Source organism: Gouania willdenowi, chromosome 21, assembly GCF_900634775.1.
Source record: "Gouania willdenowi chromosome 21, fGouWil2.1, whole genome shotgun sequence".
NCBI classification, from domain to species: Eukaryota; Metazoa; Chordata; class Actinopteri; order Blenniiformes; family Gobiesocidae; genus Gouania; species Gouania willdenowi.
Window position 1 is genome coordinate 15,732,385 of NC_041064.1, and position 19,234 is coordinate 15,751,618.

A 19,234-nucleotide genomic window follows, 5' to 3' on the forward strand; every position below is an offset into this window, starting at 1 on the left:
TCCCTCTGAGGGAATAGACATGTGTCAAAGATGTGTTCAAATATATGGCCGTTGGCTGTGTGAAGTCCTCTATTGGGAAGATGATTTGGCTGCATTAAAAGTAGTTTTTAAGACAATTTCTTGCTGCTTGAATCTATGGTAAGAATAATCTAGCAAGGCTCAGGATGCTCTCTGTAGCTGTATGAAACCACAAATGTGCAACGATATGTTCAACCATTTTCATTTCTAGCTGCCAGTTTAAACTTCAGATGGGAATAGCTGAAAAGTGCTTTGTCTAGTGCCAATCTAATCCTGCATGGTTCCACTTCACCAAGTTCAGAGGTAATTCACCTGCAAAAAAAATGGCAAAAAAAAAACGATTGAAGCTTAGAAAAAAAGGTCCGCACAACTGCGTGGTTAGCTCCCAATTTCAGTTTTAATTGACACCAAAAATTTGGTGTAAATTAAAACTGAAATTGGGAGCTGACCTTTTTTCTTAGCATCTTTGGACCTTTTGATCCATCACACTGCCTCAAAAAAAAAAAAAGGGAAGTGCGTGTTTTTTGATTGTGCTACAAAAAAAAAAAAAAACAATTGCCAAACTTCCATGGAGCGCTGCAGTGATTCCATATGGGACCATCGCCAGACTTCCTTCCACGTCTAGTGGGCCCAGAGGTAATGATGATGACTAATTAGGAATGTTAGCACAAAATGCAGCTCGACAGTATAATGATGGTTTGATGCTTTTAGTTGAGCATTTTGTGAATGCAACTACAAACAAGTACACTCAATGTATAATGCAGATAAAGGGAGTCTCTTAAAGCATGCATGCCAATTTGTGGATAGGATGCTAGTTTTAAACAGATGGCTAAGACCTTAGGCAGGCTGGTTAGTCAGTTATAGCATTGGCATTGGTGTGCAAGGAAGTGCGGGAATTGGACGCTTTCAACACTCAATGTTTGTGGTTCTAGAGAGAGACCTAAATAATAGATTGTTTGTTGAGTAGATACATCAAGTTCCGCTATTTCTAATCCAAACCAAGGGATAAAATTGGCTTTAAAGCTGCTTAACCACTAAAACTCACATTTATTAAAATGTACCTGTATGTTATCCAAAAGTTGCTCTCAGTTGTTCTCCTCTAATAGGGATTTAGAAGTAGAAAAGTAGAAATTGCAGCTTAAAAGTTAGTATTTCACTACACAATAGGGCTGGGCGGTATGACCAAAAATGTATATCACTGTATTTTTCTAAATTCTAAATTTATTTTTTTTCATGCATAATCAGGTATTCACAACATTTTCATCTGGTTGAGAGAGGAATTTCTGCAGCAGATTGACTTATGATACTCTAGCTTAGCTTAGCTTTAGCATTAGCTTGATTTCTAGCTTTAAACGCTTCATACTCAGTGGTGTGGTGGTTTCTTATGGTGAATAAGGTCGCGTTTTGTTTGCAGCTACACCAGGACTTATTTCCGCGTTATAGGAATTACAAATTGCGATTTTTTACTCTCTTTTTTTGCGTATTACTGCCTCGACATGCTAAGCTAACCGTGCCTACGTGTCCGTGAGTGTTGTTCTCCGGTAGCAAAGGCATGTGCACGCAGGCACATACATGCTCACATGCAGCTTCAGAGCTTTCAATTGTGTCTTTCTTATCATTTACACATACGATTTACACAGTAGCTAACACCAGAGCGCTACTGTTTACCTTCCTATTTAGAAGTGCAACGTTAAAAAGGGTCCGGTCTGAAACGCGGCGCAGCGTAGCATTCCGAAATTTGTGTAATCAAATACACCGGTACAGCGGTATAATTAAAAATTTATATCATAACGAAAATATATACCGGTATTCGGTATGAACAGGTATACCGCTCAGTCCTACTCCACAATAAACAAATGGCTTGTAAATTACATTTTGAAAAAGCTTCACGCATTGCGTTGTGGGATTCAGCGTCCAATAGAAGAAACTAAAAAAAAGTTCCTTTAAGAAATTAGCTGGGTTTCCATTACAGATTTCGCAAAATAAAAAGTTATGTTTCTAAATGTTGACAAAGTATAATTGCCCCTTGAACGTTGTGTTGGGCTGGAGCCTCGTAACTCCCGTGAAATCTCATCCCGCGAGACTTTGCCTCAGGAAGATGAATGCTCAGAACCTCCTTATAACTCTACGTATTCCTTTTGTTGTTTCATGTCTAATGTGGCACTAATGAATTTTAATATCGAATGGCCTGAAATTTGTCCTCGTGAAAGCGTAAACACCTTTGAGCAATATTTGAGTGCTTTTTTTCTATATTCAGGTGTTTCCATTATCAGTTTTTATTGCGCTATTTAGATTTTCCGCATTTCCAAGGGTCGTGGAAACGCAGCTACTCTTTTCACTTCATTCTTCCTGTGACTTCCTGTTTTTCTCTGCCAGACAACACAGTGATGCGCTTGACGTCATTTTTATCCTGTTTTCTTTCCAGTGGAAAGGTTTTAATTAGTTGCCTATTGTAACTGTTGCACAGTCTGCAGTCCTTGAGTGGACTGATATACACTGTTTATAACACATTGTCCTTAGATTATGAGCTCAATGCACTCACTGGCTCACTCTGAAATGTCGTTCACAACTTTTGCACTGGTTCCTTTTTTTTTTCCTCCAAAACAAACATTTTGTAAATGTTCCTTAATACAAATTTACTTAAACTTTAAAGAAAAAGAAGGGGGAAAACTGTTGTGGGATTTAGTGTCAGTATGTTATTTCAGACTGTTTTTAAACATAATTTAGTTGTTTTTTTGCTCATAATTTATAACCCAGGGGCCTCATGTTACAATCCAGAGATGCCAGGTGCCCTCGGGTGTCTTAGGTGTTTATTCTGTCACCTGAAATATGAGGTTCATTGTGTATACGTCTCAATCCGTATTTTTATTCACTTCTCGTCTTCACGCAAATCACCTCTGTTGCTGCTGAATATATGGCAGTTGTCAGTTCTTTGAATCAAAAATAGTTCCTCTACTCTCTTCTTTTCGGGAGGAAGAAAAGATTTCCACTCTTCAGAACAGGTTCAGCTCGCAAACAGCGACATCACTTGCTCCTAAAGCTGGAGAACACAGGCACATTCATAGATATATGGACAGTGACAGATCGGAAATGACACAATCGAGGTGTGCTTAAGAGGAAGACTTTTATCCTATTTTGAGGATGTTTGCATCTGCTCCCACAAAGCAAATCCTACATTGGAATGCTAGGCCTTTTATGTTCTGTGGATTATAACACACACCTTGCCTGCAATTAAGTAGCTGAGCAGCCACGTCTAGCCCCGTAAAAAACGCTACGCATAAATCTTACACCAGACACATAATTTAGATTGGTTAGCGTCATAATGACAAACATCTGCGCTTTCTTTTCTTTCTTTTTTCTTTTTAGTGTGGAGTTAAAGGTATTAAATAGTTTCACTTAATGGACCAGAATTTAAATATATATATATATATATATATATATATATATACAGAGGTGTAAAGAGTACTGATATAATCTACTGAAGTAGAAGTGCTGTTACTTGATTGAAATTGTTCACAAGTACAAGTAAGTCATACATAAAATACTTAAGTATGTGTAAAAAGTAGTTCAATTAAATAGTACTCAAAATAAAAGTTACTAGTTACTTCCATCCCCCACATTTATTCTTGAGAATCCATCGAGCCATGGTTGCCTTGCATACAGTAAACACCTCATATAGAAACAAAATCTGGCACAATTAGAACTGAATCTATTTTCCACAAAGGCATCTGTATAAAAAAAACACCAAAAAAAATAAATTCTGAGGCTTAAAGTATAGATACTTTTATGAACTCTAAAACTGAGGGAAATAACCTCCATTCAATGCTATTTTATGTTTATTCTGATTGGTCGGCTGTGAATGCTGTCTGGTCATTTCATTTTATGTAGTTTCACAATGTCTGTTGATCGTTTTAAAACAAAAAAAAAATGATAATTTACTCAGTAACGGTTTGGTGCTGAAATGAAACAAATGACTTTACTTCTTGTAAAAGGTCCTTTAGTACAAGTAAAATTACTGATTTAGAAATATACTAAAAAAAGTACATGTACCCATAAAAGCAACTAAATTACAGTAACGTGAGTTCTTGTAATCGGTTCTTTCACCTCTGTATACATATAGTGATGTATAATAATTTGAGTTTGATTGAACTGGAGTGAGTTTTCATATCTCGTCATGTTATTTCAAATGTAAATCCCTGCAGACAATAGTACATTGCACTCAAATGTTTTGCTTAAGATAAATGGAAGATTTATCTTTTTTTTTTGCCGTTTATTGCAGTGTTGTGCTACATCCTCTGCTGCATGACGTTGGCTCTGTGAGCTTTTGTGTGTGTTTTCACATGCTTGGCACTGATTTAATCCTCCCCCAAGCATTTGACAGGAGGGCTCTGGTGGCGGTCACACCTGATGTACCTGCAGCTAATCCTATCCCGCAACCGATGTCACTGTAACCAATCCTGTCACAGCACTCGGGGCAGCCATGCTTCCTTGGTGACATCTCAGTTACACCTATCTCATCGTCTCTTCCCTCTTCTCCTCCTGCTTTCTTCCTTCCGCGCTTGACTTTATAAATGATCCCTAGTTTGTATTCGCTCTGACAGCTTGACAGGACCTCCTGGCCTGCTTTTGTCTTGTACCTTTGCTAATAATATCCGTTACTACCCCCCCCCCCCCCCCCCCCCCCGTTCGCCCTTATCTTTTGGGTTGTTATGGATCCAACCTTACAAATGTACTTTGATAACAACAACATGTCCCGTCCCCCTCGGATTTGATTTGTTGGCACTTCCTTCCCCTTCCCTCTTCCCCTCATCTTTCCATCTTTTTGTCTCCTGCTTCTTCCTCCTACGCCTCACTATCTTTTTCTGCCCTGCTGCCACCAGAAATAAATCGAACAAGAGATTGTGTGTAGCAAAAAAAAGGAGTTGTGTTATGTACCTGTCACCTGCTTTCATAATTCCCCAATCCTAATAGAAACATCTGTTCTAGCCTGCCTGTTAGGGCAACACCTTACTACTATCAGAATGCCTCCCTAGAAAAGTGTTGAACTCTTTTTTTTTTATTGTATTCCATTTATTATTATCATTATTATTATTAATGTTTTATATTATTATTATTATTACTACTAATTGTGCAGTGCCAGTAGGAAGTATGTATTGCTATAGAAAAGTGGGAGGTTAAGTAGCTTTTTCATGGATGGCCAAATGTGTTTGTGATAACTATTATGTTTTCATGTATTGAAATGAATAAATAGGGAAAAAGCAATGCACCAGTATGAAGTTATGGCTGGAGACACTCACGTATATATTAACTTTAATTCCTCTTTAATTCAGAATAAAAATGAAATCCGTACAGTAGTATTGAGGTCTTTCTGTTTTAAAATGGCTGTTTTACAACAAAGATGTACAGCAACTAATACAGATGTGAAATGTATTAAATCCATATTCATAATGAGCACTTTTCATACTTTTCATACAAGCATTCATCTAATAATTGCAAAAATTCTATAATTAGAAAGGAAATTATATTCATCCTTTTGTAAACGGATGAATTTGTATGAATGCAGATTTGATGGTAGTATGACATGCTGTTAGGATGTTGAATAATGTTCTGTTTTAGATGATGTTTAATCGGTGAAAGATTTAACTTGTTTTATTTTTATTTTTTGAAGGACAATGTTTTAATTTTCTTGTGATATTTGTTGGGACCCCAGGAAGAATAGTCTTCAGCAGGTGAAGACTAATGGGGATCCTATTTCAATAAGCAATAAACACAGAATGTACAGTAGCTCAAAGTGCATTTCTTATGTATGTGTGCAATACAAAAACATCTGTTCTTAACCCATTTCTCCTTTATTTTTTTTTTTGCAGAGAGCAAGCTTAAAGTACAGAAAAACAACCAGTCCAGAAAGTATCTGGAGGACAGTCGCGTAAGGATCAACTGCTCCATCACTTCCCAGACCAGCCCAGATTCCCAGCATGCCGTGCTGTGGTACGTGAGACGAGCAGCTGGGTCAGAAGCCGACGAGCTCCTTCTGAGGATTGAACGCTCGGGGGCTTTTGAGTACGGAGCCTACGCAGACGAGGAGAGGCTGAGGAGGAGGGTCCAGGCTGAGAGGCTGTCCCCGCGGCTCTACGTGCTGACTCTGAACCGGGCGGAAAGCAGTGATTCTGGGACGTACTACTGCCTGGTGGAGGAGTGGCTGAGTGACCCAGATGGAGCTTGGTACCGCCTCTCCCGGGAGTCTTCAGGGTTCACGCAGGTCTTGGTCAGACAACCAGGTGAGAAATTCTCCCTCCAGTGATGCCCAAGCTGCCCCTTTAGCCACACATGTTGTCATGCCTTTCACAGGTTGAACATCGCTAACCTAATTCATCCAATGAATTGCTTTTGCCCACACTGTGCCTCCCTCCACCACATACAGTTCAACCTGATGGCCGTCACACTCTAATGACCTTACACCAGTGGGAAGTGTGGACTGAAGTCACGCCAGCTGACACACAACCAAAATCCTTTCGTCCTGTATTCAAATAGGAAAACTCAATGCAATAGTGTAGTTTCTGCTGCTGCACGACTATTTTTTTTTTCCTCCTTTTATTCTTTGTCTCATACTTCACAACAGAATCAACATCAAAACAATAAAAACAAAACATGGAATACTAATGTTATAATCACTATACAACGACAAATCAACAATAAATAGATGTAACACAAATTGTACATATGTATCCTTCAGTTTGACAATTAGCAGAATGAAGCAAAGTCCTGTGACCCTCCTTGCTATCAGTATCTCTCAGCATAACGTGGTTAACTCATGTCCATTCCAGCCAAATGCATTCTAGCACATACAGTGAAGAATATCGTAACACAGATATTAGACTACGGTCTAATATTTACATTTCTTTCTTTTTTTAAATGAGTTTTTTACGACATGAAGATAAACAAACGGCAACAACCACAGCAATAATATCAATTATATACAAAGGATGATAAAAAGAAAAGAAAACAATCACAGCAGAAACAATAACAGCTGTAATAAATACCCACCTTAGCAACAACGATAATAAAAACAACTGCAGCGGTGAAACATCACAAATTACTTCACATAATGAAAGTGATTGATTATGACATCGCTCTATAAATCAAGGAAGTTCTGTGTGTGCTTGTGTGGAGAGAATTTCTCCCCGACGCGGTGTCTGTTCGACCTGACACTTTTTTGACTGCTTGTACTCAGGTTGAGTGTGTGCATCCATTATTTTGGACTTATTTGGTGATTTTGAAACATTTATTTTCGTTTTAGTTTCACCGCGAGTTAGACCGGACGGACGGGACCCGGAAGTTATTAGCGGGCGGCTGTGCTCAAAGCGAACAGCGAAACATGCACATTTCTCCGCGCACACGGCATTATAAGCGTGGATATTTTCACCACGTGTTTATAACCTACGATGGCACCTTGGCTGTACATGACGTGTTTGTGTAATTGATTTTCCCACTGGGTTTTTTTTGTTTTTTCTTGCCGAAGGAGGGTCTAAGGACAGGGGATGCTCCGGGACCTTTATTATCATTTGCTTAAGTCCAGCAAACTTTGGTGCAAACTTTTTTTTTATCAATTTATCATGCGCATGTCCCATAGAATTAAACCAAGGAAATTGCACACGCTATTTTACTTTGCACCCGCAAATATACCCCTTTATACCACTACAGAGTACAGAGTATGTACAGTACACCTCTTTGTACATCCAACCTTTAAACACATACTCATTTGCACATAATTGACAACTGTACTTAAGCTCCCACTATATGAATACATACTTCCAACAGGCACTGTACTAGTACAGTAAATGATTACATTTCATAGATAAACAATCTCTACTTTAAAACATTTTCCTCACAGAATAAAGATTGTCTAAACTATCCATTTATGTAAAGACACAATCAGGTCTAAATCCTAATTTGGTCACTTTTTCCTGACATTTAAACAATACATATCCTGTTTACGGCTTGGCTAGATTGTAAATATCAATGCATTATTATCTGTGTTAGTTTTTGGACAAAGTTTTAGTAGCGCACTTTTAAGTGAGCGCCACTTTATAAATCGCACACAATAATTTAGAATGATGTGATTTAGCCTTTTCTTACAAATGCAAAATGTTGTATACAACATTTCCTGGTTAATTTTGCACCCACAATGTTTTGTTTATTTACAATTATTGGCAAACTGTAAAAAATAAATAAATGAATGAGTAAAGTAATATATACTTTAGCAATGAAAACACTGTGGCTCATTTATAAGTAACCATGTTACAATTTTTTTTGCTCAAATCAGCCCCGGTGCTAAAGGATTGTTGTCACCCTTGGATTTACTTTAGAAATCTGTTCATTGACAATGATGTATCCGACCTCTAACTTACTTCCTGCTTACCTCGTGGTTAACACGAGGACAATTCCCAACTGTGTCCAAGAAGAGCTGAAGCAAGCCAAAGCTTTACTGCCACTGTTGTGGAGCTGCATTGGAACTGGGTCATAGTATCTCTCACTCTCACACACACACACACACGCGCACACGCACACACATGCACACACACACACGCACACACACAGATATACACAGACACACACACACACACGCTGCCCTCAGGGTGGGATGAAACCCTGCTGGGAAGCTGAACAACTGGCAACTGCCTTCGGCAATAATGTTGGATTTATTTGTTTTCGTGGTTTTTGTTTGGTCATTTCAGAAGTTCGATGCCCTGTTCTCAGGGTTTTCTGGGCAGTGTTTTAATTTTTAATGTCTTCATATTTTGGGCTGCCACCATTTTGAGCATTGAAACTAACATGACCAGTTTCTAATCCATGGAGAATGAGTGCCTGACATTTCTATTTAATCCATGATCCGAGCTGATGTTTTAGGGCAATGCAATGAAGTGCCATTTTATTCATCAATAATATGAAAAATTCTATTATTTTGATTGTAACATGACAATCAATACATCTCTCCATTAGTCCATTTGTTTTACTCCTTTAGTTTCAGTAATTAATGACTTGCTCTGTTATTTTTTTGCCAACATAATGAAAGTGGGAGTAATTAAAATGCCAATCTATCGTCTAATTGGCCAAATGTTGTTTTTAAAGTTAAATAGGGAATTTATTTTTTAAAGCCGTCTGTTTGTGTAACCTTCAGTCACCTCTCATAGCGATTAGAAAATTACCCGTAATTTAAAGCGCATTAACTTTTCTCCCTTTTACATCCTGTTTCTCTGCAGAGGTGCGACTGCAGGTAGAGGAAACCGAATCAAACGTGACGGTGGAGGAGTCGAGCTCGATCCGACTGGGCTGCAGCATTCCGTCGCAGTCATCCAAAGACTCCCGCTTCTCTGTGTCCTGGTACGTGGAGCGTCCTGAGGACGAGGAGAACGAGGACCAGCCGGGAGAGGAAGGCAGAGAACGCGAGTGTGTCTTCTCTATCGGCCACGACGCCGTGTTTGGAAATGGAAACTGCAGCCCCAGAGAGGAGGCTGGTCCCAGTTCCCGCTTACAGTTTGACAGAACAACATCTGACCAGTACAGCCTCACCATCCAAGGGGCCCGGCCCACTGATGCAGGGCGCTATTACTGTCATGTAGAAGAATGGCTTCTTAACCCCCGCAACGCCTGGTACCGCCTGGCCACCAACAATTCGGGATTCATTTATGTCAGCGTTCTACAGAGAGGTACGTTTGGATGATAAAATCCTTGAATAATTTTGAAAGCAGCCAAACCAAACCTTTTCAACCAAATACTCCAAAACATACTTTGAGTGATAACCCAGGATCTAAACATAGCATTATTTTGTTCGAGAATTACTGATTAGGAGAACAACAATCCCTGTATTCCTGGAGCCAAACACCATATTGTTTCAAATGAATTATGTTTTGAATTGTTATTTAATTTGAAAAATAAATTAGGTAAATATTAGAAATCCTATCCATGAACCAACAGTTGTGTTACTTGTCGTGAAGACACCAGTTTTATAGCATTTCAAATATTTATGCAGAATTATGACGCAAGGCTTTGTGCTTGACATTGACATTACATTTTTGTTGAATAAAGAGTCGGAAAAATATCTGACAAACAGTTAACCAATTTGGATTGACATGTTTTTATAACGTCTACTATTAGAATCAACAGCAAATGTAAACAAAGCTTAAATATTCTACATTAAAAAAAATAAAATAAATACAATAGTATATTATGCATTCATCATGTCCCAGATTTATTATTTTGTTCCACTATGGGTTTAAATTATTTAAGCTGACCATAGGATGATTGTGCAATTGTTGTCGCTGACTGTGCAGTTATTTACAATTTTACTGAACACAAATATTTCTTATGTATGATCAGTAAAGTGCATTAAGCATTCAATCTGATGATTAACTGTACTTTTTAATCAATCAAACTGTATTTCTAGAGCGCTTTTCATACATAGTGTTGCTCAAAGTGCTTTACATAGTTAAAACCACAAACCACATTAACCACACACACACACACACACACGTGGTTTTTTTTAGGTCCAAACATATTACAATTTTGGCATTGAGGGTTGGATGGAGGTACCTTAAACTGTAATAATTCAAAAATACAGCAAGATATGTGCAAAGATCATCCAAGAATGAATTATCATATCATAGATGTACATTTTTCCATAAAAATGTTATTTTTTTTGCCAGTCAAAATTTAGATCTGCTTTATTCTTCTCCGACAGTGTCCACAGTGCATTCGGTGGTGTGTGCCAACGAGTCCCTCTTCTACTTTGTCTTCTTCTACCCATTCCCGATTTTCGGCATCCTCCTCATCGCGGTGCTGCTGGTGCGCTACAAGAGTCGCAACAACGGCAAAAGCCAGGAGGGCAAGAATGGCGCACCCCTTCTTTGGATTAAAGAGCCGCACCTCAGTTACTCTCCCACCTGCCTGGACCCCCCCGCGCTCAGCCTGCACCCTGGCTCTGTTGACTAAGCCGGGAGGAGGAGAACTTCCACTCGTGCCTAGTTAGCATCTAGGATTCTGCCAACACAATGCTATAGGGTACAGATCGGACTTCACCCTGAGACTTAACCCGTCTTTCACTGCTGTGTTGAGTTATCCAGTCAGTTTAATGAAGTCCTATGCTGTTGGATTAAGTTTTCTGTTTTATGTTACATACCACATGTGTGTGTGCATGGATGTGTGGACTGAGTGAGTCTACCATATTGGCACAAATTGTTGTGTACAAACCGAAGGACGAACAAGTATTGCAAGCTTCTTTTTATTTCTGTTTACCGCCAAACTCGATCTTATAGCTGCATTTAGATTTTAAATATTCATCTATTTTTCAAAAAGACACTTTCACCCTGTGCACATGTAGATCACTAGTCAATCTGAGGATTATATCTAGGTGGAGAACACAGTTTAAGTGAATGCCAAAAAAAAAAAGACGTCTGTGCACTGATCAAAAAGCAGCCATGGCCTAGTCCCACTATGATGGTTTCCATAGCGATGCTCTGCGCCCACTGACTTTGTAGCTGCTTGACTTTGTTGCCAGGCTTCGTGGAGACAAAGGCTGGGGGGGGACACACACACACACACACACACAAAGCTTTGTCCTGAGAGTGGATACGTGCGCATGTGTGTCGGCCCACCTGCCTTCACAATGGGTTTGCTTTGGAAGACGGAGGCCGGTCGTGGTGTGCGACCCAAACACTGCCAGACACACTGGGCCAAGAAAGAGACCGTCCAACCCCCCCCACCCCCCCACCCTCCTCCTCTCCAAAAAACAGACAGCAAGGGAATGCAAAGGAGGATGAAATGATGGAGGATATATAGACTCTACTTTCTCTGAGGATATATGGACTCTAACACTTTGGGGTTTTTTTTCAGTGCCAGGTCCTACTTATTTCAATGCTGTCTTCTGCTGTTAGTACCTAATGTTTTAGAGAGAGGAGAGGACGGCTGACTGTAAATATACCTTCTTAGCAATCGCTGTGGTTTGTGGGCTTTGTTGGAAAAAGGCCCATTTTTTTACACATAATGTTAAATCATAAAATACACAGCTAGTTATACTGACTAAGATCAAATTATTGCACATTAGCCTAATTTTGCCCATCTCCAACACTCCTCCCTGTCTTAGTTATTCAATTACAGAGTTCAAAGCCACATTGGATATGTCCAATGTGTAGATGCATAACAAAACGCCAAAGTATCATCTGCATATTATGAGAAAAACAAACCTGTAAGGACTGAAGTATGAAGTTTTGTGTTTACGGTTGATGTTTTTTTTCTATTTATTATAATTTTTTTAACTTTTTTGCATAGCTTTGTTTAGAGTTCCTTCTTTTTATTGCTTTGAAATCCTAAAAAAAGGACCGTTGCTGCTGCTTGTGTTGCCAGGCAACTGCACCAAGTACAGTATGTCAATAGGCTGTGTGTTGACAATGTGGTAGATGTAGAAATGCTAGATTTGTCCTGCGAGTTGGAGTCTGTAGCATTTCATACCAGGTTGTCGAGTTTGATTAGTGTTAAAACACTGTATATTCTATACCTGTGATAAGATTTTACCGTGGCTTTAATGTACAATAGTTGAACAGGCAAGTCACAAAAATGGATCGTCCTCAAGTTTTCTGACAAAGACGCATATATTTGTTGATTTTAGTGAAATGTGAACAGATCGGTGAGATGTTTTATAAAATGAAACGAACGTGTCCACAAATTGTGGAGTCGTGCTCTGGGTTTCTAGAAGGGTTTTCTTCTCTGGAGGGCAGTAGTTTGAAATCCTCTATTCGGCCTAGCCAATTCACTGCCAGACTGGATGTGAGAACTCATGAGAAACTTGTTGTGTTGAACTGTATATTGCATGACAATATCGCAGGAAGAATTTTTTGATGTTTTTGTAAAACTTTAACACTCTTTGAGCCTTGTGTTTGTGTGACAGAGCCCCAGAACCTCCTACCCACACCCCCCGATCCAACCACCTGAGCCAAAGGTCAACACAGAGCCCACACCCTAAACATTTATAATACCTGACTGCCACTTCCAGATGGCCTATAAACCTGTGAAGTACTTACTTTGAAGAGTGGAACTTGTGCAGATTGTGTTTGATATTATTGCTCCTATTTGTCTTTTTAATGCTTTGCTTTTATGCAGCACTTCATTAAACAGATTTATGTCAATATTGTTAAATTGTTTTCCTCAATTACGCGTCTTCTGGCATTTTAAAATGAATTAAAATGCAACATCACCACAATTAATAATAAAAGTTGAGTCTACTGATGTTGAAAATCAAATGAAGCGATCTGATGCATGTATGTGTAACTGCAGGAAGCTAATCAATCAACTATATTTACATTATCGCCCAGTCATTTTGCATAAATAAAGAGTAAATACACCATGATGCCCTTTATTATGGGCATGGCTCCTGGAGCAGTTAAGACAATGCCATTAATCAATCCAGTTGTTCCCAAACTGAAGTATACGTACCCTTAGGGGTACAGGAGCACATTATCGGGGGTACTCAAAACAATTCTTTTAAAAGTAATTGGAAAATGTTCCTATGTCCTTTTAAGGCTATTTTTGGACAAATTCACCACAAACTAACAGGAGACTATTTACTTACTATTGAAGCAATCACATGAAAGTTGCATGGTATTTTTTTTATGAATTCCACTTTTAATTCCACTTATTGTTTGGAATTTGTAGATTAAGCCTTAGGGAACCTATGTTCGAGACACAGTTAGGGGTTTAGGAGAGTCCGCTGTTCCACAAATGAAAAAGCATATGAAATTATGGAGGTGTACTTATGATATGAAGAGGGTACACATGTTTTGGCAAAAATGCAAAGGAGGTACACGGGACAAAAAAGATTGGGAACCACTGATCTATGCTATGCCAACTAGCTAATACTCACTATACCTCTTTATTCATAATTCTAAATCCAACCTACTTGCCACAGACTGCAGAGTCCACAGGTGCTAGTTTTATAGAAGGGGCGGGGCCAACAGTGGTAGTTTGTGATGTAAAAAGCCACCAAAATATCACAAACCACTATTATCAGCCAATAGCAAAATTAAATTGTAATAGCCAGGTTTCAACCCATAGAGGGCAGTCACAAGCCGTTTTTACACTGGGCAATAAGCCGCCAATAGGTCGGCTTCATTCGTGACATTTGTTGATTGATTCAACAAATGTCGTGGATGCATTCGCGATTGAAGAGATCCAAGAATGCGCAGCGCAGTCTATATTGCTTGTTCTTCCGCCATTGTTGTTTTGAAACGGAGGCTGAGACACGGTTAAATATTCTTCCGGTGCATACTTTATACATCACGTCACATGTTTACGCCTACCCCAGTGGGGGCTTTTGGAAAAGTAGGAACATTACAGCTCGTTTTTACACAGACAAGGCGTCAATTTGCCGGCCTTACATTGGAGCAAATGTGCCACTTTCTCTGTGTAAAAACGCTGCACATACATCTTTACTACAAATTCTTCCAAATTGAAATACTGTGACTGAAATGTCAAGAGTCAGACAAGAAATCAATGAACAAATGTACTTTTGCTTACCCGGAAAAAAGGGTGTTTGGGGGTTTAGTTACTCTTTAATGATATATATAACTAGCAGAGTAGGGTTAGTGCACAAAGTATCTCAGTGTAACACGAAAGTTCTGGAAGAAAGTCAAAGTCCACGTATTAAAAAATAGCACACATTAATGAGCAAACATTTGACTTGTTAATTAATGGAAATCTTTTAGCGTGGTCCCGTGAAGAAAATTAAAACATTAATATTTCAGAAAGGTTTCTCTAAAGCAACACAAAGGGGGGAAACGTGGTCAGTGTTTTTTGAAAAGGTACAAGTATAAAAAACATAAACATATTAACCTCCTGTATGAAACGAGACAGGTTGTATGTTATCCAAATGAATACTTGTTCTTGTTTTGTGTAAAGTTTAACGAAGCAGTGCAAAAAAAAGATGATTATTTTTGTCTGTTGCGTTAAGTGATCTTTTTCCTTTTTTTTCCCACGTGCATGCATGATTTAGGCGGTCAGGCTGAGATTGCATTAAGATGCTAATTTATGGTTTGACAATGACAGCATTTGGAAAAGATCTGAAACAACAACAAAGTGACAGTATACTGTTTCTTGCTACAGTTACTCAGGAAGTGGAGAGTGAAGTTTCAAAGACATTTATTTACAGATGCTAATGGCCTAGATTTGATTTGAAAACATAACATGAGCCTTTCTGTTTTATTACTGACTTCAATGCCTCATAATAAGCCATCCCACGCATGTAATTAGTTTATGCTCCATTGTTGGGATTTGTCCGTATAACTTTTTTTTTTTTTTTTTTAAATCAAACCACCAGGTTGTGATTGTGGTCTTGAGTTGAAGGTCACTTTTTCATCAATGTGATTAAATCCATTCAGAATGAGAAATACAATTTTTCTAATTAAAAACACAGGGTTTATTTCCATCAGATAGGCTCAATTTAATCAAATAGCAGTTGCCGCTGTTTGTTATTTATTAGCCTCATTCATCATTCATAAGGCAGGATCCTTTGTGACAGCCCCAAATTGGTGCCAGACATTTTTATGGGCTGTAAAAGAAAAAACCTGAGGACATGGGGGAGGAAAAAAAAACACACGAACCCAACTTAAATAATCTAGAAATTAAACTATTGTCTGCAAAAGTTGTAGGCATCATTAACCATTATGCACAGTGTCCCATCACAGGTTGGTTATAAAGTTTTTTTTTTTAGTCAAGTGGTTTTATTTTGAAAGGCTAAATTAGCATGTTCAGCCTTTAAAATTTGTGTAAAATCTAATCTATTAACATAATTAATAATAAGGCAAGTTTTATCCCTCCTATTATCCTTGGGGCCAATTTGACCCTATTCAATGTTTATCATTCAAATGAAATTATCATCATGATATTTTTCAATGTGCTTACTGCAAGCATTGGTGTTCCTTTGGGGTCAATTTGACCCCAAGTTGTTTTAGCTGTGTAAAACTTGTCTGTCTGTGCATGACCTTAAATCGCCACACCTGCAGGTTCAGAGTATATACTTTTGAGTTTATACATGACGTGTGTATGACCTACTACTCACACCTGCCAAAGTATAACTGATAAACCCCAGAAAAATCATAAAAATCAATCAATATTGTTAATTCTGTGATGTCATGAATGTGCACCCCAAATTAGAAAATATTTGGATGAAAGATTTTCAAGATACACCAAAAGTTTGACCTGATGGTGGCGCTGCAGGAAAGGTCATCATCACCGCAACCAATAGGGTTCATACTATCGTGGTCATTAATGTTGTCGGTGAATTTCAGAAAATTTGGATGAAAACTATTCAAGATGAATTAATTCTAATTTAAAAAAGGTTTGGCCTGATGGTGGCGCTAGAGAACAATTCAATGTTTCATTACCATGGGGTTATTTATGTATTCAACAAATAAACAAAGTGCCTGACACAAAAACTTGGTCAAATATTTTCTGAAAATCATTTTCTGGCAGCAAATATCCCTGGGGTCAGATTGACCACAAGGGTAAAATGTGTTAGTAATATTTAAGGATAATAGGAGGGTTAATCAAACTCCTCCCCCTTTTATTTTTCACCATCAGCTTTTGATTTGCTGCTTAATCAGTATGCCAAACACCCTTCAGGTCTGCTTTGACTGTAATATCAAGGTTAATACATCACAAACAGCAGCCTTGTTAGGTCGGCGAGAGTTTTTGACCTTAAGCAACTGAGCAGTTTATATGCTGCGCATGTTGAGTTTGGTTTGGTGTATGAATGTGCAGTGAGCTGGGAGGAGATAGACGGATCGGGTCAGCGAGTGAAAAGATAAATGATGTTCACTGTGCCCTCTGCAAGTTCACCTGAAACTTTTCTGACAGCCTCAGCCATCACGTCTCAGCATCCATCACTCACGTTTATTCTTGGTAATAAATCTTGCCACGGTTGCCTTGCATACAGTAAACATCTCACGTATAAACTTAAAAAGGAAATTAAAAGTTTGTCAAAATGTACAATTATTATTTTTATATAAAACACCACCAATTAATTCAATTTAAAAAAAAAAAAAATGGCTCTAAGTATAGATACGTTTATGAACTCTAAGAATGAGAAATCATCATTAATCTGGTTGGTCGACTATGGTGTGATGCATTTGATTGTTTTCTGTCATTTCAAGTCACAATGTTTGTTGATCACTTTAAAACAAAAATATATATAATTCACTCAGTAACGTTTCGGTGTAGGAATGTAAATAATTACTTTACTTCTTTTAAAATGTACTTATGTATGAGTACAATTACTGATTTAGAAATATACTCAAAAAAATAGTAGCCATAAAAGCTACTCAATTACAGTAGTGTGAGTACTTGTAATCCGCTACTTTTACCTCTGTACTCAAGTACATTTTATACAATTTCAATCAGGTAACGGTACTTCTACTTGAGGAGGATATATCAGTACTCTTTAGACCTCTGCCGATTTATATTTGCAGTAGACAACCTTGTCTCACACATTCACATTCACTCATTATAAATCACATAACTCAATAAAGCCATCAGGAGAAAACCATTTATCATCTTGGCAAAAAAAAAGGACAACCTTTACCATGACAAAAATCCGACTGTTGTTCTCCTGACTACATTTTTTCTTGGTACCTGAACGTGGTGACCTGTCTCAAAAATCAGCTGCTGCTGCTGCTGCCTATAATGGGAGGCACACTGTTAACATGCTGCTGTGGTTTCTGTCGGCAAACTGTCAAAACTTCACACTCTGGATAAAGTCCAAATGTTCTCGTTTCGCTTGCCTGTTCCTCTGTCCCACTTTTTTCCCCCCTTTTATATTTCTGTTCTCTTTCTGTAAGCAATACTTAAGTGAGTAAAGTGTGTTTTCCAGAGAATTAAGTACCTCTCAACTCCAAAAGCGCTTGCTGAGAAACCCAGACACCAGAGGGCACAGTTGGGCAGACGGTGCTGAAACATTCAGAGCTGCAGGGCAGCAGTCAGACATACACGTTATGATGTATTACCAATGAGAGAAAGTGTGAGGAGAGAGAGAAGCAGTGCTGAGGAGAATACATAAATAGGACATTTTTTCCCAGCTTACACTGGGGTGCCATGCATCATCATCACAAGGACAAAGATAACGTCCTATGAAAATGCATACCAGGCAAGTGTGAATCTGTGCATTAGTGAAATGCCATAAAACAGGTGGAAATCGGAGCATCTTCTTATATATATTTATATTTATATACATGAGCAGCGTGGGCTTGTTCTGTTCTCAGGGATGAGACATAGAGGCACAAGGAGGATAGATACAAAACCAACGCCTTGAGTGTGAAAGGTATAGTTTGCCTGCATGTGCACAGCTTGTTGCATGATGTGTTCAATACCCACTCATCCTGCTAAGGGCACAATGGAGCTGATCCAAGATAAATGATGGCAGAAGGTGAAGTGCACGGGGACGGATCACTAATTTATCAAAGAGCTAACATACACTCACATTAGAGTAGATTTAGGAGCTCTAATTAACCAAAAAAAACATGTTTTTACAAAAAGGCTAATGGTTTTGAACCCATGATTACAGAAAACTGTATTTACATTACATTAATTTGACACTATTTGAAGTTTTATACATAAGGCTGACATTACGCTGTCACTATTTGTCAATAGCATGAAAAGGGTTGTCATGAAGGCTGTTGTTCGCTAAATTATGACACCGTTGGAGCAATGTTGGCATTTTCTGGGATTAGGTACGGTTAGGCTTAGGGTTAAAGTTAGGATTTGGGGTTAGGATTTAGGGAAACAAAGAGTTAGGGTTAGGGTAAGGTGACCAGATTTTTTTAAAACTCAAAGCCAGGACAGTAATTGTACCAAAGAAGACGAAAGCATATGCTTTTATTTGTAATGAAAAAAGGTCACAGAAATATCATTTATTTTTTCTTCCTTTTGGATGAAATGTATTATTGCAACAGCAGAACCAAATTTGAAGCGGCCATCAGTCAAAAAAAAAGCTAAATTTTAAGTTAACATAAAATAGTTTTGAATAATAAAAAAAAGGAGAAAGCATGAGAGGAAGTGAACAAGTGATATTGTCATTGCCATCGACCAATCAGCATCGAGTTGCAAAGGTGTGGAACATTTTTGAGCTTTTTAATAGGTGCTATAAGTGCTATTATGGCAACTGACTGTCGTCAAC

General features: G+C 38.4%; 1 protein-coding gene across 1 annotated transcript in view; it reads left to right on the plus strand.

Moving 5' to 3' along the window:
* The window catches only part of igsf3 (immunoglobulin superfamily, member 3), a 90,983-nt gene extending 77,787 nt beyond the window's left edge, over window positions 1-13,196 (plus strand). Inside the window, exons 7-9 of the mRNA XM_028435440.1 lie at window positions 5,886-6,296; window positions 9,279-9,725; window positions 10,757-13,196. Of these exons, the coding sequence (XP_028291241.1) occupies window positions 5,886-6,296; window positions 9,279-9,725; window positions 10,757-11,007 (1,109 nt within the window). The 3' untranslated portion in view covers window positions 11,008-13,196. The remainder of the gene's footprint in view (window positions 1-5,885; window positions 6,297-9,278; window positions 9,726-10,756) is intronic.
* The last annotated feature ends 6,038 nt before the right edge of the window (window positions 13,197-19,234 follow it).